Genomic DNA, 25,114 nt, shown 5'->3' on the forward strand with positions numbered 1-25,114 from the left:
GACTTGGTGCAGGCATTTTCAAATGTAGAAAATGGTGGATTAAACCTGGTGTTATAGCGCTAACGCTCTCACTTTGATGACAGTCTCATCTAATTCCGTTATATTTACATTGATGCGTTAACTAAACAGACACAATAAATAAAATAGTCAATATGGGTACATCGTCGTATAACAATTTTAAAAGGAACAATTTAACAGAACACAAAAACATCTACTATCTACAAACACATCATTCATTGATTTGTGTGTCTAACAAATGAAACTAAGTATAATGGCAATGTTACATATATTAACAAAGGACTTGATAGCTCCTTATATACCCCATGCCTCAATTAAACTAAAGACTACGTCTTCATCATATAAAAACCAAGCACAATCCCTCCCGTGAGAAGTTTAGTATCATACCATCATAAAATATAGGAAAAGACCATAACTCGCATCATTCAGCCAATAACTATTTTTAAAATAAATTTGTTTATTTCCCACGCAAAGACAAAGAGTTTAGTATCAATGTTCAATGTAAAGAAATATTTATTAGATTTAGGCTTTGTAATTCAAATTTACAATTTGTACTTCACAATGAAATTAGATTTAATGAAGTTAACGTAAGAAGCAATTGATTGAAATACAGAAATATCTTATTGGTGTTCACAATTAGTTCCTATTATTTGGATTTGAACCACGTCAATAAATTCATTATCAATTTTGATGTCCCAACTTTCCTCTCGTAAAAAATGTTATTTCCACAAGTTATACACTATGTGCTGTATATTTATTGCAACGATATATACTTCAGCATAGGGACGACATTAACTACATGTGGGCACCAATAACAGTTGCAGCAGCTTTTGGGTTTGCAGTGTCTCATTGTTTTCTTCTGGTCTATGAGGTAAGTTTGTTCAAAAATATGAATGGCTAGCTGAACCGAACTTTACGTATTAAATTAAAGTTATCCTTGTATTAATAAATTCCGAATCTGCAAAAGACTTCTTTTTAAGCTTGAAAATATGAGTCAAAATTTCTGTAGTATTTTGGCAAAATGAGCAGATAACAGATTTTGACAATAAACGCATGTTTATATTTCAGCTTTCCAATTGTGAACTTTCCATTTCTAAGTAGCAACATTCCAGCAGCACCTGCATACGGGTTATATATCTCCCAATTGATACGATATTCCCGTGCTAGTATTTCCTTTCATGATTTTCTTAATAGATGGTTGCTGCTCACAAGGAAGCTATTAAACCAAGAGTTCCAAATGGTGAAGTTGAAATCATCCCTTCGTAATTTTTACGGACGCCATCACGAGCTGGTGTACCGATATGGAATAACCGTTTCACAAATGATATCGGATATGTTCCATACGTCGTAACTACAATTCCCTTCCCTTTCATGAATGTGACCTACCGAATTAGACTATTTACCGGATTTGTTATAACATAAGCAACACGACGGGTGTCACATGTGGAGCAGGATCTGCTTACCCTTCCGGAGCACATGAGATCACCCCTAGTTTTTGGTGGGATTCGTGTTGTTTATTCTTTAGTTTTTTATGTCGTGGGGTGATCTCAGGTTTGCAGCTGTGCAAAGTGTCCAAATCAAACTCGAATAGTTGTACGATTTCTATAGCAAGGAGTGAAGAGTAAAAATCCGTTAACGACCGGTTGTCTGGTCCGTTTTGTTCTGTTAATGACCGATTGAATTTATGACTGAAAAATAATGAATGTCATGTGGCCCCTTTTTATTCAATGAGAGAAGCTTAATCTCAATCGTTCTAAAATAAAGATAATTAGCTCTGACAGCCTTCTCTTTCTTGTATCCATTTGATTTTAAATACATGTACTATTATTTATAAATATGTAGAGGGTTATTATTTATAAATATGTAAAGGGTTAGACTTTTTTTATAGAACTTATCATATAAAGGATCATGGGGAAAAATACCGGGCTAATAATTGTCTTCGCCAGACGTGTGTTTATAAGACTTAAATATGGTTTTTCGAATTAAACAGTTGGAGGCCTAAATCAAAAACGTTAACGACCGGTTGTCTGGTCCGTTTTGTTCTATAAATGACCGATTGAATTTATTACTGAAGAATAATGAATGTCATGTGGCCCCATTTTTATCAAATAAGAGAAGCTTATTCTCAATCGATATGAAATAAAGATAATGAGCTCAGCCTTCTCTCTCTTGTATCCATTTGATTTTTTTTAAATACATGTACTATTATTTATAAATATGTAAAATGTTAGACTTTTTTTATAGAACTTCTCATATAAAGGATCATGTAAAAAAAATATTCAGGGCTAATAATTGTCTACGCCAGACGTGCGTTTTATAAGACTTAAATATGGCTTTTCGAATTAAACAGTTGGAGGCCTAAATCAAGAACGAGGTTACACGATTTTTAAAACTCAAAACGTGGATATAAATTACATGTTAGAATTTGAAGAAATGAAAGGATGTCAATAATTATTTGAAAAGTATAACTTTTAATTTAAGGTTGCCATAGACACAATATTTTTGTGTTTTTGTGAAGACTGTGAAAGAAATGATGGAGTTACAAAGCCATATTATATGAGTAAAGACTTGATGGTATGTATAGTATGTTGGTTAGATTTCGTAAAAGTTATTTTTTTTTATGTTACACAAAATTTTTTTTTTTATTAAATTTTATTAAAAAAACGATTAATCCAAAAACTTCATCTGGATTACTGGAGGACATGTGGCTTGGATATTGCAAATTCTTCTTATTTATGACCATAGATGTTATGACTAAATAACTACAGTAGGTTATAATCATAGATGTAATACATTACATCTATAGTTATATAGAGGGTCTCAAATCAGTACTTCACACACAATCCAAGGTGGTAAAACGACAACTGAAATGTTGAAGTTATTAAAGGTATCAGGATTATAATTTAGTACGCCAGACGCGCGTTTCGTCTACATAAGACTCATCAGTGACGCTCATATCAAAATATTTGTAAAGCCAAACAGGTTAATAGTTGAAGAGCATTGAGGATCCAAAATTCCAAAAAGTTGTGCCAAATACGGCTAAGGCTTGCAGTCGCCGTCACGAACTGACACGGCAGATTATAATTGTAACTCACTGTCACATGAAACAGGAATCATGTTTGTTACCTGTCATAGATGCTACGTGTTTATTTTTGTCCTTTGTTATCTGTCATAGATGCTACGTGTTTATTTTTGTCCTTCTTTGTTACCTGTCATAGATGGTACGTGTTTATCCTTGTCCGTCTGACGTATTTCCAATTTAGTTTATATGTTCTACTTATGGTCTTAAAATTGAAATTAAGTTTAAAATCCCAGTCGTTGCACCACGGTTCACTCTGTGAAGATTGAACTTGATCGCAACTGTATTCAATTCCGAATTTTCCCTTCTTTCCTTTTTACTGAGTCAATATCCTACAATTGCATTGTCAGAACATAATTAATACTGGAAGTGTTGAAATTTAGACTCCATTGTTTGAATTGTACTCTATAATAAAGAGTAAATGACAATTACTGTAGATTTTCGTTATATTCTAAAATCCTTAAAATATGTATATAAATAATTATTCAGTTTGTAGTTTTTTCAAATTTTCAGAAATATCTTAATGATAGTAACAAGATGATAGCTAAAGATGAAAAGACAAAGACAAACAAAAAGGAAGGGATGGAATTAGAAAATGTCTGATTGTGCTTGTAACTTTTCACAAACCTTTATTTATTCATACTGTATATTGTTATATGTTGTTAAGTTTTATAATTCTTAATATATAAAAATATTATATAATTCGTTTAATTGAAACAGTGTATGTTTAATGGTTTCTTTACAAAGAGTTTCATTCCCCAATGTTTAGGTAAATCGTACTCGATTTTATAAAATATCACTGGCTAGAAACGCTGAAAAAAACTGTTATTTCTGTGGTCTTTTGTGGCTGAAATCATCCATTTGGGTTAAAGAGCTATCAAATAGACTTTGATTTAACTTGCCTATATTTCATCTTTCGTTTGAAGCCTCCTCGTTGATATTTGGGCATAAGCAATTAACTAATTTTCTTTTGAAAATTGTTTATAAAAACACTTTGATGTGATGATTTTGAAAGTTGAATTAAAATATTTAATGAAGGATATATTATCAGTATCAAAGTCTAACAATAGAAATAGATTTCTATTTCAACGCTGTTTTTATAGTGAGGTCATATTCCTCAATTGTTTTTATTTTGTGTCCTTGTAGACTTGTTCATTTTTGGGATATACAAAAGTGATATTCCAACTCGTCAGGTATAGGAAAGACCATGGCAGAAAAAAAATGGTTAAACAGTAGTCTTCAAAACACTACATATTTTAAAATTTTCTTCATTTGTAATTTTCATAGCATCCTTTGTATTTTCATATATTTTCCAATGCCCCCTTCAGAAATTTGTATTTGCAGGATTCTAGTCTAACTATTTACTTTCTGGGCAAGTGCTGAAAGAATTAATAATGAGAAAATTCTGATGACAATACAATAAAAAAATATTTTCATAACCATATTGTGTTTAAATGTGATTTACATTTCAGCACTTGTAAAATCAATCCATATGAAAGAAAATATCCCAAATGCTATTCTTGGTAGGACATTGTGTGAAAATAAATGAATAGATGCAATCAAACATTTATTAAAAATAACAACTTGTACATTTATATGACAAAATATGTATTATATTAAAGTGTTAATTCAGACAATTTGCTTAAACTGTATCAATATGAATGAAGGTTGTATATATGCTATTGTTAAAGGTATCAATATGAATGAAGGTTGTATATATGCTATTGTTAAAGAGAAAATCATTATCAAAGAGGTGTACATCAAAATAGAAAACTGTTTTGTTGTATTGCAACGTTATTGAATTAGAAATTCATATTAAAAAAAATACATTTGTATGCTTAATTGTTTTAGAGTTGCTCAACCAATCAACGAAAAATCAAAATATGTATAAAAATAATTCTGTGTTATTCTTCCATTTCCTCAATTGACCTGTAGATTTTTTTAGTCCCTATGTACTTGATAGAAAAAATGATGATAAAAAAGTTAACAATTTACAAAATTTAGACTTCGGAATAATTACATGAAAACAAAATTCCCAGTATGTTTTCCAATTTTAAGAGTACAAATTGCATTCACAGACCGGGAAGGTTGTCTTTTCTTCTTGACGTCATTGGTCAAATTGATGTTAGTCATGGTGAAGAAAGGGACGGATGAAATGTATGTACCTGCTGGAATTAACGATAATAAATCCTTGACTTCCAATACTATATTTGGTCACTTAAAATAATTCTATGCAGTTGCTGTGAAGATATAAAGTGTAACATGTTGAGTGAAAAAAAACATACAAAAAACTCATTAATTGTTTCAACGGATTTTGAATACAACAGGGTTTTGTACAGTTTGTATAGGCTTTGCCATCACATGGCATAAAGGAACATTACATATGGTCCAATTATGGAGTCACATTAGAACTAAAGTCTGTTTTAATCACAAAAGTCACAATTGGATTTCACTTTCATAATCAATAGTTGTGAGATCTTCACGGAACGTCTCACATGATACAAAACTCAGAATCGGGTCACAATGCATATTCATCCAGATCGATTGTTGTCTAAATGTGAGACAGATGATTGTCGAATATCCGCAGCTGGCTTAAACTATAAAATTAATAGTAAAGCTGATATAAAGAATACAATTAGATATACAGTTTAATGAAATAATTGGTTTTACTTTTGTTTGCCAAATTTCTGAATAAATAAAAGCAACAGTAGTATACCGCTGTTCAATAGACATAAATCGATTGAGAGAAAACAAATATGTGTTAAAAACTAAAACCGAGGGAAATACGTCAATTATAAGAGGAAAAAAAACATCAATAGAAACACTGATGTACAGCAAACACAAAAGACATTGCAACATACATAGAAACTATTTGATAACAACTGCAATAATCCAGACTTGGTACAGGACATGTGTATGTTTGTATGTCACAATTTTGTTCTCAATTTGCATACAAGTTTACCCTTCTTTAATGCTGTGATGTTAAGACGTTGTTCCGAAAGGAACTACATTTACTAATCTGGAAACATTTTAACTATTTAAAGAAAGCATGTGAAGTTGAAAAGTACTTTGATAATTGATTGCATAAAAATGTCTTTCTTGTCGTGATATATTAATGCAAAAACATCCTTGCAAAGTGTAGGAAAATCCTTAATTATGTGAAATAATGAACGATTTCAATGCAATTGATCAAATTAGTCAGTACTTACTTTTATTTTCGTCCTATTGTGGAAAGTGGAACACATTGCCCGTTTAGACACACCTGTAAAACGAAATGATCAATCAAGAATGTATCACACTAATTTAATGTTCAAGAGAGACGAACTGTTTACTTAAAAAACATGATTAATGAAAACGTGTTTATTTTATTTTATTAGTTTCGTCATTTTGAAATCAATATGCCTGATTTTCCAAGGAAAAACCCTCGTGTTAGTGGATTTCTAAAAAAATAAGTCATTACCACTGGAGTATATCTGATGAAAAACAAAATTCCAAAATGCACACTAATTCAAACTGGACATGGCTTTTTTTTAATTATTTTTACTGGTGGACGGCAGCTCCATCTTATGGGTATAATAAATAGTGAATTTGCACTGTGATTGCACTATTTTTGTACTGGGATGGTATAAGTAAATTCAAAGATTTAGTTAGGAGTTTGACTGCAGTGGTTGAATTCTTATTAAAATCGGGTTATCACATTCTGATATGTTGATGATGTTGTTTATAAAGACCGCAATCCGTCTTTGCAATTTGCTATTCAACGATTGAACCTTTGAATTTTTATAGTTTTCATAGTGATACCAATACTTATTATGTACATATGGTATATCAAAAGAGCTTCGTATCTTTGTGTATTGACTACTGCTTTCGACACTAATTAAGCTCATATAAAAATAACACTTATCAAAAGTAAACGTACTCTGGATGATCCACACGTTGTTCCATCTACTGCAGGTTCTGATCTGGTGTATCTCCATTCTCCATTTCTATCGTCACAGCATAAATGTTCACACTGGGTAGGTCCTTCCTAAGGAAAAAAAATGATTAATTCCTTATTATTGATAACGGTATAAAACAACGACTTCAATTCTATGTTCAGTTTCATAATTGAAGGAACATAACACCTATAATGATTCGAATTACAATTTCATCATTTTTTATACGTAGATTTTGTCTAGCTGATCACATTTGCTTTTAAAAGTTTCTCTATGTCGATTGTTGCTTTCAATATTATAGTCCAAAATACAAAAATGGATGAAAATCGTTATTGAAGGACAATGGCTCTAACTAGTGAATACATACATGAAGCCAAGATAAAGAAAACATATGCCATACATAATCAAGCATTTTAAGGAAAACGTGTGTATTAGTGTTTAATTTTTCCTGTTTCTGAAAAAGATTTAAAAAAAAACAAAAAAAAAACATACTTCACAGGGTGGTCCACCTGTAAATCGTCTACACTGTTCATTGAGGTTCATAAACTTGCCAGGAAAGGTTGTTGGAAATTCCAATGATTCTCTACTATAACGCTGTAAAAGGCATTTAGCTCTTTCCATCCTGTGAGGTAAAAGAAAGATTATAAGAGGTCTGCTTGTATTACATATGATTATAAATACATAAGATCTAAAATTGATAATGCAAATGGGGAAGGTGTCAAGGAGACAACAACCCATACAAAGAGCAGAAAACACCATAAGGCACCAATGGGTCTTCAACACAGCATTTGTTAACCAAAATAATAAATTCTAAGTTCATAAAACTTCTGAATATACAAAATTAACAAATATTTATTGAAAATACACTAGTATCTCATTTTTTTTTATAGCATATACTAACAATGAATAAGATGCTCAAATAAAGTGAGCATGTATTAACTTTTTTGTACCATTATTATTGGCTTGCTACTTAAAAATAAAATTAACTGTTTTCTTTTGAAATTGTTACTTTTATCCATTATGTCTTTTTTTAACTTTTAAACCGTAACCCGAAATCATGAAAAAAAACTGGTAAAATACCGCAAGAAAAGAAACTCACCTGAGGAAATTTTGAAAACTTTTTATTGAGCATGATGAAAATCTACTAAACTTAAACGAGTCGTCTCTAGTATAACTCATTATATAACCCGATTGGGTGGAGCATGACCTAGCCTCCGCTTCTCCATCATGGTAGGCACCAAGTCTATGCAATACAAAAAGAGACTGATTTAGAAAATTGTAAACTATAGATTTCCGATTCAATTATGATACATTAATATTTGTTGATATGAATATATCAGACATTTCACTTTATAACATTTTATTCATACAAAATGGCAACAAATGATGGCACAAAAAAACAAAATAAAAACAAAATACGTAACATAATCTAAGTTTGAACTTAGGTTCAGGACTAATAGGCAAAATACTACATGAGTTAACTGATGTCCAACCTCCAATAAATGATTACGAAGGTACAAATCAAGGCAAAATCTAAAAACTAAAAGGGAACGAAACCTAATGCTACGACAGTCTAAGCGTCTTCTTTGCATTTTAACCAGCAAAGGTTTTTTCTTAACATTTGTTTATTTGTATAGTGAGATTTATTTTTATAAAAAAAAAAAGTAAGTTGTGTTTCATCTACGACTATAATGATAACGTGTTTACAACCAATTTTTAACTAAATTTTCTCAAATTCATAATATCAGTTTTCTTATACGTAGTAAAATAATTATAGATACTAGTTGTAAGTTATTATTGTCTGTGTGATAATGTTTTTTTGAGTTTACCCGATATACCTCGGTTCGCCAGGAGCGCGTTTCATTTACACACGATTCATCAGTGAGACTCGAAAGCATTTAAAACTGCACATTGCTAAAAGTTGTGCCAAATACGTCTTTTGTTATATATGACTGTTGGGTAAAAAACCACATTGTATTTCGAGTCACTGGAAGTTTTGTAAACTGTAAATCAATAATACTTCATGTCAACACATAAGTTCTGACTACTTTTCTTGTGATAAAATCCATGATACCGTTGTTGAAAAGTCTACTCGCAAATGGTTGTTAAAACTCATCAAAGATACCTGGCTTATGTTTTGATCCGACCAACGAGTGCTTCATATACATTAGTTACAATGTAGAAATTGAAAGATTAAACCTGGCTTTACCCTTTAAGTGTTAAGGAATTAGTCGAGTGATTACTACATCATATATTTCGCCTCTGACAACGCAGGTTTTTTATTTTTTATTTCATCCTAAACAATGCAAAAAAGTTCGAGAGTTAATTCAGTTTTGATGCTTTTTTGTAGCAAGATGATTTAAAAAGGGAACTTCTGTCACTTTTTCTGTGCGCAGCTCAGAACATTCCTACATTCTTTACAAATTTTACATCTTTTAATTTTATACAAATCTATTCAAACGTTATACATAAAGGCAGCTGTTCGAAAGTCATAAATCGATTGAGAGAAAACAATTCCGGGTTACAAACTAAAACCGAGGGAAACACGTCAACAATAAGAGGAAAACAACAAATACAACAGAATCACTTAAGTGCAACAAAAAAACGAAAGACAATGTTACACACACAGAAACGAACTATAAGATAACAACTTCCACTTTCCTGACTTGGTACAGAACATTTTAAGGAAAGAAATTGATACAATTAATAGTATGATGCATCTGCTGTTCATACGCCGTTTCAAAAGGGAGATTCAATAACAAAATATACAATCTTTCAATTATAGAAGCGATTGAAGCCTGCTTGTTGGTCCCAAAATTTAAAAAAAAACTTGAATAAAATTAAAACGTGTTTTGATAGCATTATAAGTCAAACTGATGTAAGCTGTTTTTTAGTCATATAAAGATACAAAAATGGTTTGCGAAATAAGGCGTTACTAAGAAATAACTTACAGATGTCCTACTTCATGGGCTGCTATTATTATTCCATTAAAACTGGTTGATGCTTCGCCAATCCCAAAATTAAAGGCATTTCCCCGTAAGAATGGTGCTGACAAACATGCACCTCTAACATATGCCACGCCTATAAAAATACACAATAATTAAATATGCATTTAGTTGGGAAGTCATATCATTCAATCATAACAAATCTTTATTTCAGGTCGTTATAGTTCAATTGTATTTATGTTGTATCTCCGTAGATAATTCCGATAAAAAGTTTTTATTTTATTTTTCACTGACATTTTGACATGTTGTAAAGCAATATAAATCTGACATTATAAGGTCATTTATAGTATATATCATATAAAGTACCTGCTGTTCCTTTGACACATTCGTCATCATCCATAGATTCAATAGTTTTGAGTGGCAACCGATGTCTTAATGCGCTAAGTATACTTGGCGCCCATGGTGCTATAGGGTCAGTGTGTTGTGTCTTTCTACACGCATTTTCACTAAAATCATAAATACATTATTTCTTAAAATATAAATAATTTGATTGAATTTCACAATTAGAACTTGTTTTTGACATAAACCACTTAAACTTGAACTTTCCTCAATTTCTGTTGCTTGAAAAAGAAACAGAGTATCTAGTTGATTTCCAAAACAAGGTATGAATATGACAATGAGATACTTTTTGTCTATTCATATTCCTAATAGAGATATGGAACTCTTTTTCATGAAAATAAATTAAAGTTATAAAACTTACCCTGTCTGTAGAAATGCTATATCATGCAAAGGTAATGCATTTTCATATTTGACTAGCCACTTTTGAAGAGTATCCATTGCATCATACAATGAAAATAGTTTACTTCCTGGGGTCATCCTACTGGACTCTATAAATGGTTGTGCATTGGGTTCTTTAAATACACCAATTTCTCTTATTTTAATATCAATTATTGGCCACTTCCCAGACAAGGCGATTGTCAAATATTTCCAGTTAACCTTTGAAAAATAATAATGAAAAAAAAGTTTAATACAAAAGTACAATACTATTTATCGTTTGTGTTTTTCTCGTTTAAAAGAGATATACTAGAGATATACTAGTAAGTAATTAAATTTTGCTCGATTATTCGAAGAATGAGATTTCATATTTCCCTTGATTATTTTTCTATTGAGTTTAACGAGTAAATGAATAAAATTAATAAATTTAACTTAACAAATAAAACTTTGATAAGTTTTTCTTAGTCTAATTTTCATATGTGATTACTGATGCTCCAGAAAAAAATCAAAAGAGCAAAAAAATGTTTAATGATCATTTGAACCAATGTCAGTAAATGAAAATATAATTAGGAAACGCAAACCCTGTGATAGCATATGTGGTATATATATGTAAGGACTGCTGGGAGGTTTTCATATGTAAAGATATAAAGGTTAACTAAAGGAAAAATAAAGGTAACCGTTATTTAACAATATTGAATATTCGCTTTAGACGAAAAGGGTGATACAATTTAAAAATATTTGCATCGATGTCATCAATTTTTTTTAGGAATGTAACAATTAAAATGTAGATACATTATACTTACAGAGTGCCAGAAGTGCAGTAGGTATTCGAGAAGTTCATTGGAATCCCCGCCAAAATCTTTAAACAAAGCATAATCAACAAATAACAACAGTTCTGGTTCAATCTTTGGAGTGCCAGCTTGTCGTTTCCGTCTTGTTCTGTATGTTATGTTTTGTGAGTTTTGAGGTTCTTGTAATTTATCAATATGTTCTGGCACTGAAATCAAACATATTGATGACACGTTTAAGTCCCCAAAACAATGCAAACAAATATTATTTAGAGAAAATTGATAAAGATTCAAGTTGTCATTAGCATCATTGAATATTTACATACCAGAAGCAGCTAAATGTTGTTTATATTTAAAGTTTGTCTATTCCCTAAGCCATGAAATGTCCGTCCCAACATAATGCAAATAGATGTTATTGAGAGAGAAAAAAGAATAAAGATTCGGAGTTGTTATTGGCATCTTTTGATATTTACAAACCAGAAAAAGTTAAAAAATAGTTCATATTTCTTTTGTTTCTTTTTGACGAAGGCTACAGGAACTTTTATTTAAGATCATATAACTTGAACTGGTATATTAAAGTATAAACGTATAACGTGTAACTGCTTACCTTTCATTGTATCAAAATGAAACATTTCGTTATTCATTTCGCTTTTCTTGTATAATATATGTTTTTGGCGATGAATAGATCGTTTGTGTCTTTTTTGAGCCAGTGGAGAAGCGACCATTAACTCGTCAAACATTACTCCTTCCTAGAATGTTCAAATCAATTATATCTCTAAATGTTAACAAATACAAGGATATAAGAATGGATATTAAAAAGTAAAATCACAAAAATACTGAACTCCGGGGAAAAATTCAAGACCCTAATCAAATGGCAAAATCAAGGGATAAAACACATCAAACAAATGGACAACAACTGTCATATTCCTGACTTAGTACAAATGTAGAAAATGGTGGATTGAACCTGGTAAATAAAAAGACAAGTGTGATCTCAAACTCAGCAGGTAAGGTTAAGATACATTTTTGACTATATTTGCTGGAAGTTATACAGGTGCAAAATATAAAACAAGTTATGTGGTGCACTCTAAATATTTAGATAATGACAAAATGTTAAAAATTGTAATTTTTACAGATGTAGTATTTATGATGTATTATAATGATGTCGTTTGCATTTATATTACACAATTCAAGGTACTTTAGTATCACATGCATATATGAGAAGCCGCATGGCCGTTTCTTATATATCAGCCAGATAACCTATGTATATACATTTGACTATAATTGTGCATGTTAAATTAAAAGGTAACTTAATATTATAATATGTAATGTAAATTATGTGTAGCTAATGAAACAAATAGCTCAATGTACTATAATTAAAGTTTACATACAAATGCACTTAGATGTGTGTACAACAAGGTTGTCAGCTTTCGCCTGTATCATTTAAACTTACAATAAATGTAAATGGTTTATCAGCAGTTCCTTTCCGACGAGCTTTGACGTTAATTAATGTGCCTGTGTTGATATCATGATAAAAGTTCATTTCTTTTGCTTTTGAAAAGATGTCGACCTGAATATAAAATATGTTTTAATTTATCAAATGTTGACATCTCTTTGATAAAAAAAGGAGTCTGATATTGACATGTATCATATATTTGTTTCAGACCATGGAATTAGTTTCCTCTCACCTGAAGTATATATGTCCTTTTTATCAACTGCATTAATACATTTGACCTAAATTTGTTTATTTTAACATATCAATTAATTAATGTATAATCTAACGAAACTAGAATTGTGTTTGGTTAAAATGTTTCCGGTGACGTTTTAATAAAGGGATGTCAGATTTATTGCAGTATGTTGTTTTTATAGTTATTTTACGACTCAAGCGCGACACTTCATTAAAACTACATAAAACATGTCATTGTCAGTATCATATTTCTCTTTAGATGTATTTCTTATTTCTACACAAACCTATGATATGGTACTAAGCATTATCTTAATAGATTGATTAATACATACTCTAAAACAGTTTTTAAAGTCAAACATCAATGAGAAAACTTGATAATGTTTCCCGTTACTACTAGTATGTCATATGAATTATCGCATTCGATAGTTTAATAGTTTTTCTATTGATAATTCGACAAACATACCGGCTTAAGTTGCTCTTTAAATACGGTCCTTCCAGAAGAATCAACGGACACTGTTAATAAACGAACATCTTCATGAAGAATATTATGTTCCAGTCTTTGCAGCTGCATTTTATATATACGATCAACTGTTAGTAAATGTAGATCTATGAAAGGATCCTGTGTCGGATCACCCGTTATGTTAAAATCTACTGGGAGATCCTCATGGGGACTTATACCTGAAACGTATAGAAATCGTAATTCTTTAATACAATTTAACAATACTAGATTTTTTAATAAGAACGCTTCAATAAGAAAGAAAAAGAAACTTATCTTATTGATTTGAAACAAAAAGTCCATCCCTTCTCCATTCTCTAATTGAAATCTATTCTCGCCAAAAGACACATTCAACCGAAAAGCTATTGTATTGAAATGATTACGGTGGTGTTTTCACATTGCTCTGACTAGTGTTTTGTGTAATATTTTATATTTTCTTTTCAGTCATGGTTATTGTTTTTATTTCACTTATTTCGATCATGTCTTCAGTGTATTTGCATCGACTGGTATCTTCTCCTCTTTGTGTGTGTGTGTAAAAGTTTGCCTAAATTTAAAGATGTATAATTGTTGATGTTTTCGTGCTGCAGTAATGATTTTGTGTTGTCCTATTGGTTCTTGTGTCTTTATAAAGACCACTTCTTATTAGTCGTATCGGTATTCATCGGTGTGATTAGAATGATACGTACTACAGATGGCGATGTTTTTTGAGGCTCAGATCGCAGATATTAGGTCACTTCCGTTTTTCATGGATTAGTTTTTAATGTGTACGTTACCAAATATCAAGTTTTTTGTGGATAAATATATGTCTGTTAGATACTATTTTTGTTTTGTTTTCTAATTCTATTTTGTTCAACTGCTGTTATACAATGTTTTAGATCACAACTTTCAACATAACTTTTGTGATTCTATCTAATTACACCTTGAAGAAATTCGTCATTTGAATGACAACTTACCAGAGACAAAAGGTTCCCAGAGCTGGCTTATTTCTTTTAAATTATTCTGAAAAAAGTAATAATGGCATAATAAAACCTTTACAAATGAAAATTATAATGTACAGTCTATTGATTTTTTCATAGCCCTTTATCTTTACTTTATTTCATATTTTCTTAAATATCAAACACATGTATGTGTGATTTAATGCATGCTTCATTTGTCTTTCCGAACAACTTGAGACACTGTACTATATTTAAGGAGGTTAATAACCTCCTTGATTTTATTGGAGTATTTTATGAGGAAAACTAAAAAGAACATATTTTAAAAAACATCACAACGCCTGAAACAAGATGTAATTTTTCGTTGTTTCACTTTTTATCTAAATACGAAGTTGTTATCAATTTGATCATGGCTCAGGAAAATATGACCAAAATGCACTTAGACGAAACGCGCGTCTGGCGTTTATATTAAATTTAGTCCTGATATCTATGATGAGTTTATTTACAACCACTGGGTCGATGCCACTGCTGTTAGAGATTTATTTCCCCGAGGGTATCACAAGTCCAGTAGTCAGCACTTTTTGTGCTGACATGAATTGTCATTGATATGGTTATATTTATGAATTTACTGTTAACAAATTTTTGATTATTTTTGGAATACTAAGGCTTTTCTACCTAAGGAAAGTCATAGATTACCTTAGCTGTATGTGGCAAAACTCTTAGGATTTTTGGTCCTCAATGCTCTTTAACTTCGTACTTTATTTGGCCTTTTTACCTTTTTTGGATTCGAGCGTCACTGGTGAGTCTTATGTAGACGAAACGCGCGTCTGGCGTATATACTAAATTTACTCCTAGTATCTATGATGAGTTTATTTACAACCACTGGGTCGATGCCACTGCTGGTGGAGATTTATTTCCCCGAGGGTATAACAAGCCCAGTAGCCAGCACTTTTTGTGCTGACTTGAATTGTCCTTGATATGGTTATATTTATAGATTTACTGTTTACAAATTTTTGAGTTTTTGGAAATACTAAGGCTTTTTGACCTAAGGCATAGATTACCTTAGCTGGATGTGGCAAAACTTTTAGGATTTTTGGTCCTAAATGCTCTTCAACTTCGTACTTTATTTGGCCTTTTTAACTTTTTTGGATTCGAGAGTCATTGTTGAGTCTTTTCTAGACGAAAAGCGCGTCTGGCGTATATACTAAATTTACTCCTAGTATCTATGATGAGTTTATTTAACATTTGAAAATAGACTGGAATCTGATAGCATTTTTTAAGGAATATAGCTTACATGATTTTTTTTTATTCGAAATGAGTACTAATAAATTAAAGGGAGATTATGTTTTATTATGTTTTGAGTACATCTGTACAGTGCGAAATACTAGTACTCAAAAGGGGTCGATATAGCTTAAACTTTGTTTTTGTATTATGACTTTCAAATATAGAAACAAGATAGATAGTTACCTTATGATTCGAGACTCATAGAAGCTTGTCATTAAGAACTGAAGTTTATGATGGAAAATCAGATATTTGGAATAGCTCATATTTTTTTGGTAAAAGCTAAATGAATTAAGTCTTCAAAAAATCAAATGAGAGCTAGATTTTTTATAGTGACTGTAATGACTGTAATAGTAGGCAGACGTCTATTATTACAACTTGATAAATCAAAATGTAAAATAAAACTTCTGTTATAATTACTCACTGGCCTTGTCGTGACAGATAGTAAGCTATAATGATACGTAACACACTATTTGTTTTGGCTTTGTTGTTTGTTTATAAGTTCAAGTTTAACCTTATTATAACACAACGTTTGCTTTTGAAAGATCAGTTTATGAAACTTAAAACTTTCTCTTTATTCATATATATACTCTATGACAGAAAGACATCAACGGTGATGTATTTTAAGTCCATAAGGACCAATGTCAAAAATATAAACATAGCTGTACATTAATTGATTACTTTAAATTATAACAAAAAAAAAACACAACTCAGCAACTAATCTTTTAAGCATTCGTTGTGATTTGTGGTAAAAGGTGACATATACTATAGTGATAATGGTTAACAGACCTCAAAGGTCAGTGATTGGCAGATTGACTTTCGTACCTTAACCTATGTCACAAAGCAATGTTTCATCAATCCTCACATCAAAGGAGACATGCATCTAGCTTTAATGTATTACTTTCTTAGCATTAACGTATTAATAATAAATGGTTATAGCAACAAAATACAGACAGGCAACCAACAGTAAGCTAAACTTTTATATCTACATAGAATGTCTTGATGGATAAAACTATAAAAGTACCATTCATCATCAGCAGTATGTGAGTTTTAGTTTCATTTTTGATGGTTCTTTTTTTTTTTTAGTAAATTCAAATTTATATGGCTCTTTTTTTTCTCTGATCGACAATAAATAGCATTACAAAAAAAATGTCTAAGCAGTATAATGGTCTACACCCAATCTCTAAGGAAAAATGAGATGCAATCATAAAAAAAAAGAAAAAAAGGCTGATGATGAAATATAAGAGATAGGAGTATATACTTTTGTAAAAAAATATCGCTTGAAGGTTGCATATCATTGCTTTAAAATAATTTCATGTCTGTATATAAAAAAAATCCCCTCCCTTTGAATGTCACGATTAAAGTTGATGAATAAGTAAGTTCGTGTGTCCGTTTTGGCTCTCCGTTATTATTCAGATGTATATACAAACACTGTCACTTTTAATTTGTTACTGCCTAATCGCGATACCTGCCTAATCACGATACCTGTCAAGGTTCCTATTTAGACAATACACAATCTGTTCGAGGGAAAGCATACACTTTTAATTTCGAAAAGTTATTTTTGCCAGCTTGATTTACATCTAATTTAGCACGTAAATAGTAATAGAGTTTTGAAATGACCTATACATCTACTTTAACATATAAATAGTAGTAGGGTTATGTAAGGAAACAGTAACTTTAATTAAAACCTCCCAATATCTTGTCTTACATGATTACGTTCTTATTCAGTAATTAAGCTTCGACATTTCCCACAATAAAAACAGTATTTGATGTCTACCTACATAAATATATACTAACCTGGTTGTTTGCATGGGTCAGGGAAATATCATTGTACCTTTGTTGTTTCGGAGGTGAAGTCTACATTAAATATCATATACATGGATTTATAGAATTTTTATTGTCAGTACGGGTGATTTTTTTAAAAGAAACATTAAGAACCATGTCTCAATTGGTTTGCAAATCATGCCATGTTTAACTTCCATACTCATCTGATATCTAGGCCATTGGTATACTTCTATAGTTCATTTATAAAATTTATAGTTTATATGGAGACAATTTTGATTAAAAGTCTTATAAAGAATGAACAAATATTACGAAATGATTTCGAGAAACAAAAACCTATAGTGTATACAAATAATTAAAAACGTATATCACGGTCTTTGATTTCAGAATCTGTTTGTATTTATTTTATACACAATAACCTATTTACAATTACTGAGAGACAAAGTAATTAATAAATATATGAGTTATTTATATTCACAGAACATACAATTTTATCTCACAACGTAAAAAAAACCTAGTATGTGGGTTAAATATTAATAATAATGTGTGAATCATTAAAAATCGGAAAATCATGGCCTAATATTATATACGAGGAGCCCAGTCAGCAGTAATACAAATGTTCTATTTTCGAAAGGCTCCGGTTTCGAAGATTAAGTACCGAACAGAAAATGTTCAGGAAACGTATCACTTGGATTATTCAGTGATGGTTTAAGGATATGGGAATGGTGAATGTGTTTGTGATTCAAACTATATTATAACGTGTTACGTTATACACTGACGATATAGGAAAACATGGAATTTGTCATTTATCAATGTCAATAATCACCCCAAGGCTACATTTCTGATATACCAAAAACAAATTTATTAAAGAATTTGTTTTAATTTTTATCAAATTGATCAGTTTTAATATCATAATTAGAAGTTTTAACGATACAATACAGATTTTTCTTTCTTTCAGAAAATAGAGAATAATATGACAAATTTTATTTCGTCTCGTACACAATAAATCTATTTACATCGTCAAATTATTTTTATTTCATAAAATCCTTACAAATAACCTTTTATATAGCTAATTTTAGTTTACATTGTATATATTATACTAGTTGACAGTTAAGATTTTTTGTTTCGAGCTACATACTAATTATAGAAAAATGAGAGGTACATAGAGGGTGAAAATAAGGTTTATCATATACATAACATACAACCTTTTTTTTTTAATTATGGATCATAGTAAAATATCATGATACTTTAGAAAGGATGTGAAACAAAAGCATGTGATTTAAATAGTTTATACCTATTTGCTACTGAAGAAATCACACAAATCATTTTATAAGTATTAATCAAATGCAAATAAAGATATGAATACGAACGAATTTATACTATATTTTTTATCAGTTTTAAATTACTTACTGTAAAATCCCATTGAGCAAAAGAAATTTGAACCAGAGAGAATATTAAACACTTTAGAACATAATAACTTCCCATATTAGTCCACAAAACTATTGTTGGCAGAAATAGTAATCCTGGATTTATATTAATATATTGCTTTGTTACGTCGGCATCGTTTCCATTACTTTATCACTTCCTACATGCAATGTTTATGCAGTGAAAGAAGTACCAACTGCTATCTCCAGCCTCGGGCCTCTACTGATACTTCATATATGTACAAGATCGTCGAAGAGTTCACTTTTCAACCTATGTCATGCTTGGTTAATTTTAGCCTTACGGCGCTAGTAATAATGGAATAAGAAATAGACACAGTATAAAAAAAAATATCGTCATAGTATGACAGGAATAATAAATATCACATTCACTCAAATAATATTTATAAAATCCTAATTTTTCAAAAATTATAACCACATCAATATTCTGTAACAATTTTAGAGTAGTACATAGTGTGAAATAGAAATAGTTATCATTCATATCAATACAAAATAACAAACATGACGCATCGTGTAGTTCATTACAGATCATGGCACCAACCAAGATTTAGAAACCGGAGTGAATAACAACTAATTTAAATAATAAAATGCATAACCAATTAAATAAACCTGATAACGGACAACCTTGACTCACTCCATTAGTGCGCAAAGTCATCTATTATTTAGACAAATATATGAGTTATTTTAATTTCATTCGAAGAAAAATTAAGAAAGTGCGTACTTTTGATATTAAGTCACAAAGGTTTACTTCGTTATTCAGGGTATATTCACTCTGCTTACTTAAGGGCACACATTTCCTAGTTTTATCGACATAAGATTTGTAGGCCTGAGAATCGTAGTGTTATTTTACATCTGCATCATACAATTCGACTCGTGTTTTTAAAAGTCAAAATTAAATAAGATAACACAAACATAAAAAGATAAATAAATAAATGATATAATCATATAAAATGTTTAAAACGAAATAGCCTAAATCATAAAGTGGAGTTAATTATCAGGATAGTAAAGATAATTCTTTATTGCATAATAATTGTTTCAACTAGTTTTCTTATTTTGTTATTTTCCCATTATTTGGTAGCTGGAACCAGTAAGTAGTATGAATGTATCATTCACAAAAGCTGCTTGTGTTAAAGATAATTGTACTGAATAAAAAAAAAAGTTTTTATATAGATAGATTTTAACTAACAGTTTGAATAAAAGCATGCCTATTTTAGTGCTGTTTATATGTTGTCTGCCTACAGTTGTTATGACTTTGGTCAAATAAGAATTATTATGGTATAGAAATTATTATTGTATACAAATTATTATGGAATACAAATTATAATGGTATGCAAATTATTATGGTATACAAATTATTAAGCCGTATGCAAATTATTATGGTTATCATGGTATACAAATTATTATGGTATACAAAAATTATTATGGTATACAAATTATTATGGTTTACAAATTATTATGGTATATACAAATTATTATGATATATACAAATTATATGGTATATACAAATTATTATAGTATACAAATTATTACGGTATAATCCAAAATAGATGCTTTTATGAGATATTTAGTCGCTCAATCAAGCGCATTCCCCCATGAATGATACATTAAATAAAAGTTGTTAAAGAAGTTCTTTTTAAATGTGCATATGCTCAATTTATTGAAAGAAACTTTGTATTCCTATTCCATTTGCAACAACATGTAATTGGGTCATTAAAATGCAGTGAAGTTATCATTATTTTGAACAGCTTTCAGAAAAGGCAAACTCTACCCGTACACATGCAACTGAGCCTTGCTTAATTTGACGAGACATGTACAGGTATACATCAATGCGCCTAACCCAAGAACAAAGTATCCATAATGATCTGTATACATGTGTCTATCAAGCACTGAATCGTCCAGAGTCAATAAAAATTTGTGAATACATTAAAATAAACAATTGAATATTTTCTATTAAAACATCTAATGCTTCAAATACGAGAACCGTATCATTAAAATATGATAGTTCAAGGCTGTACATTGACCTAAAGATGCTTAAATTCACGTCTGCTGGACTCTTTTCGATAGTTGTCTATTTTTTACCACAACTCCTTATTTCATACGGACGAGATTCCTGACTTCGAAAAGGAGCATGGATAAAAAGCTTTTAGAGATGTCCACTCTCCCTTTCTTTCATCAAAGTCCGTTACTTGTACTGATTTTAATTGAATGTTCTTTCGTGTACTTTTTGATCGGATCAAGATGAAAACAAAGGGGAGGGTTGACATCTCTAAAAACGTATTTAGAAATACGTCGTAATTAAACATATGTTAGATTATATCCTTGTTAAAATCATGCATACAACTTTTGACCTTTTCTTGTTAAATATTCTGCTCAGATTCTTATTATCACCTAAGTTGCCATAATGAGGACAGAAAACATAAACATAAACAGTTAGGGGAGGGTTGAACGATCACAAACATGTTTGTTTTCTCATAAATCACACCGTTAAATTTTTCGTTTGAATTGTTTCACATTTTGTCATGTTGAGGACTTTAATACCGACTGAACGGTGTGTTTTTTTTATAATTTTGTTGAAGGCCGTACGTGATCTAGTTATAGTCACTGAATTCCAAAAACGACTCGAGTTGAAGGTTGGCAAGATGAAAATCAGGCTATTTCTCCTTATTTTATATGGAGATTTTTCATTACCTTATTTTTCATACCGGGCTCTCAATAGGAACATGGTCAAAACAGTTTCTGGTTTCTGGTGATTCCAAATCTCCTTTTTAAATTAATATCGTACAATTTAATAGTCACTCGTAAACATAAACTTTAAAATATTCAAAACTGCATTTTCTGGAGTATATCCTTACAACCATAAATAAAGAACAAAAGTCAGTTTCTTCTTACTTTTTTTCTTTTTTCTTAATGTTAGTAGCTTTGTTTGTACTTCGTGCCAAATTGACGATTCAAGTCGGCATATCGAACATTTTGGATTATTTGTTTTATATTTTGTTGTTATAGTGCCGGCCAGGCCAAGTTTGGGGAGGTTAAAGCGCTAACAAACATGTCCAACCTGCTAGATACTATATATGCCTGTCAGCATGTTATTCTCTTACGTGTATTTGGGTATGCTACTTCATTACAATGGAAAATTTTTACATACCCAAAAAAGATTGTCTCAACAGGGATCAAGAGCGCTTTCCTTACTTCTGAACTTTTTAAAACATGTGTTTTTATCCACAAGTCAAGAATGTCTACTGTTCGATAGTATGGTTGGTTCCGTATTGAACTATGCATCTGAAATATGGGGTTTTCACCGTGCAACTGATGTATTGTTCTCTGCTATCTGTTGTTTTGTCACATTGTATATACTTGTTTATGTATTGCCATGGGATATCATTTATGCTTTCGCAAATAAAAAAATATTAAAAAAAAAATATTCATATTGTTGTAGCAAGTTTTATCGATAGTTGACTCATTGGTAATGTTTAGAGATTTGCTGTTTGTTTTTTTCTATCTGGAATCTTGATGTGCAAATTGTTTAACTGTGACAATTTATATAGAAGGGATTTAGCATATGTGTCCATGAACGACTCGCTTCGCGGAACAATTCAAAATTGATTAAGAAATAATTCATGGGGGCTTGAATATATCGTGATTTTACCACGGGTTGGCCCTTTATGACAAATATTTTACCCTGAGCGATAGCGAGGGGTAAAATATCGGCATAAAGGGACAACCCGTGGTAAAATCTAGATATATTCAAGCCCCCATGAATTATTTCGATTCTAATAGGACAAATACGGCAATTATTTTGGATCGAAGCGCTCTAGGTGATTGCATTATTTGCCGTTCCAATATATAAACGCACTATTAAATTGACGTAAAATAACGGAGCAAACTGAATAAATGATGATGCTTAAACTATTTATAATAACATATTTAGATGATTTTAGATGAATCTAATTATTATTGTACTTATATGTCTCATATATATACAAAAACGGCTAATATAACTCATTTTAGCATCATTTATTAACGTTTCCTTGTTGTGATGATTTTCCGTTTCACAAGCGTGTATTTTCCCGTAAATTGCTTATATTCTGACGTCATTAATTGTTCTATGACGTCGAGTCGCTCATTCATTAAAAAACATATGACGTGGGGGTACAATGGGAACAGCCCATGAAATATATTCATATTTTACCACGGGTGTGTACTCAAAGCGTTTGAAGGACGTCATGTTAGAATGTTGAACAAATCATTGTCTTATCCCATTTTATCAAAATAGATGCAATGAAAATGAAGATGTGGTATGAGTGCCAATGAGACAACTCTCTCTTCCAAGTCATAATTTGTAAAAGTAAACCATTATAGGTCAAGACTATAAATAACTTCGTACAATGATTAATGGGATCGCTAATACATGTAGAATGGTTTTATTGGGAAAACTAGAATTACATGTAATTTAAACCAAGCGCATCAATTTGACTTAAACAAGCTGAGTGTGCATACAGGAAGGAAAGATAATATCAAACCAGAAACCACCTAATATTTCATACTGTAACATGTAATGTATTTATATCTATGAACTTAAATATAACACGTAAACTCACGATAAGGAAATAAAATTTATTGGTCTTGTAAAGGTTGTTGTCATTTAGTTAATAATTTGCAATAAAAATGCATTATGTTCACTTTGTAAAGCATGTGGTTTGGTATCATGTCCTTGTTTTAATACTATTATTGAAGGGGTTTCTATATGCAGAATTCTACACCTCCCGGGGCTGTGAAGTATATGATAAGATCCGTTCAAACATTTGGACCGATTTAAAATAGATCGGTTTAATTTAATTTTGCTTCATATGTCCAGCAAGTCACGTACTGTGGCACTGGCCAGCGTGAAAAAGTGCGGAGATTCAAAAAGACAGGGTGTACAAGCATATGAATTAACCATGTTGGGTATACGTCAAAGAGACAGGATCTCAATTACAAAATAACTGAAACATCTATACGGTGCAACAATCATACAACCTTGATCAGCAGACGTATGTTTAGTTTTACCAAAATATTAAGCTCTAAATCATCTTTACTAGTATATTAAAATAAGGAGATGTTGTATGATCGTGAATGAGACTATCCACCAGAAACCACAGTACGGTGTCTGATTTATGCTAGAACTAATGAAAAGCACATGCATGTGGGACACGGCAACAAACGACAATTTCTGAATCCAAAGTTCTAAAGGTCAAATCAAGATGTGTCGGGGTTAAAAACATGTATGTAAGCTGGGCAGTGGTGCAACAGTAGAGCATACGAATAAGCAATAAAAATCAATTGGAAAGCGCTAGACTCTTTCGCTCTACATTGTGCAGTGAGAGCCACAATGTTTACAATTGAGTCCAAACAAGAGGCAGTTAAAAGTATGCTTATATACTCGAACTAAGAGAAGTTAATCACGAAAATGTGTTTGTTGCATAGATTATTTGATGAAACTGGTATATCAGAAACCCAGTCATCATATGTACACTAAAAAGAGTAAGGACAATTTCTCAACGCACAAAATACAGGGAGACACACATTCTGTTACAGTAAATGGCTAGTCTTGCATCCGAAGCTACTGTCGGCGAATATCAACAGAGATTAGATGTTATTCAGAGCGTTACAAATTTTTAGAGTCATGGGAAGAAGTGTATGGTTCTTGAACTTCTAGAATCTGATTCTGTGAAAAGTACAAATTCAAGTGGCAATGAACATGAACAAACTGACGTGCATGTTAATGAGGATATTGAAGACATCAATGATGAAATAAATGTAACAGACAATAAAGAAAATGATACTGATAATGTCCAATTATAATCGAAAATTCACGAAAACAAGTTTAAACAAGGCTGTTAGTTTTCTCGTTTGAATTGTTTAACATTGTCATATCGGGGACTTTATAGCTGACTATGCAGTTTGGGCTTTGCTCATTGT

General features: G+C 30.9%; 2 protein-coding genes and 1 long non-coding RNA gene across 6 annotated transcripts in view; 2 read left to right on the top strand and 1 right to left on the bottom strand.

The window, feature by feature from the left end:
- LOC134695732 (choline transporter-like protein 1) overlaps positions 1-4,065 on the top strand; it is a 31,311-nt gene extending 27,246 nt beyond the window's left edge. For all 4 annotated transcript variants that reach the window (XM_063557136.1, XM_063557145.1, XM_063557127.1 and 1 more), the window contains exons 18-20: positions 797-889; positions 2,500-2,592; positions 3,611-4,065. In XM_063557136.1, the coding sequence (XP_063413206.1) occupies positions 797-889; positions 2,500-2,592; positions 3,611-3,700 (276 nt within the window). In that variant the 3' untranslated portion in view covers positions 3,701-4,065. The remainder of the gene's footprint in view (positions 1-796; positions 890-2,499; positions 2,593-3,610) is intronic.
- Positions 4,066-4,245: 180 nt separating this feature from the next.
- On the top strand, positions 4,246-4,994 carry LOC134695761 (uncharacterized). Its single transcript, XR_010102842.1, has 2 exons — positions 4,246-4,746; positions 4,789-4,994. It is a non-coding gene; the product is annotated as an uncharacterized LOC134695761 (long non-coding RNA).
- LOC134695753 (A disintegrin and metalloproteinase with thrombospondin motifs like) lies at positions 4,955-19,406 on the bottom strand. The gene is made up of 14 exons (XM_063557167.1): positions 19,125-19,406; positions 14,673-14,718; positions 13,687-13,901; positions 12,990-13,106; positions 12,147-12,288; positions 11,555-11,748; positions 10,738-10,973; positions 10,344-10,483; positions 9,984-10,113; positions 8,132-8,275; positions 7,525-7,654; positions 7,017-7,124; positions 6,307-6,359; positions 4,955-5,694 (listed from the first exon to the last, which is right to left on the bottom strand). Exons 1-13 carry the CDS (start codon positions 19,197-19,199, stop codon positions 6,309-6,311), a joined length of 1,728 nt encoding a protein of 575 aa, XP_063413237.1. The 5' UTR covers positions 19,200-19,406; the 3' UTR covers positions 4,955-5,694; positions 6,307-6,308.
- Between the last annotated feature and the right edge of the window lie 5,708 nt (positions 19,407-25,114).

This window comes from Mytilus trossulus, chromosome 1, assembly GCF_036588685.1.
Source record: "Mytilus trossulus isolate FHL-02 chromosome 1, PNRI_Mtr1.1.1.hap1, whole genome shotgun sequence".
NCBI lineage: Eukaryota > Metazoa > Mollusca > Bivalvia > Mytilida > Mytilidae > Mytilus > Mytilus trossulus.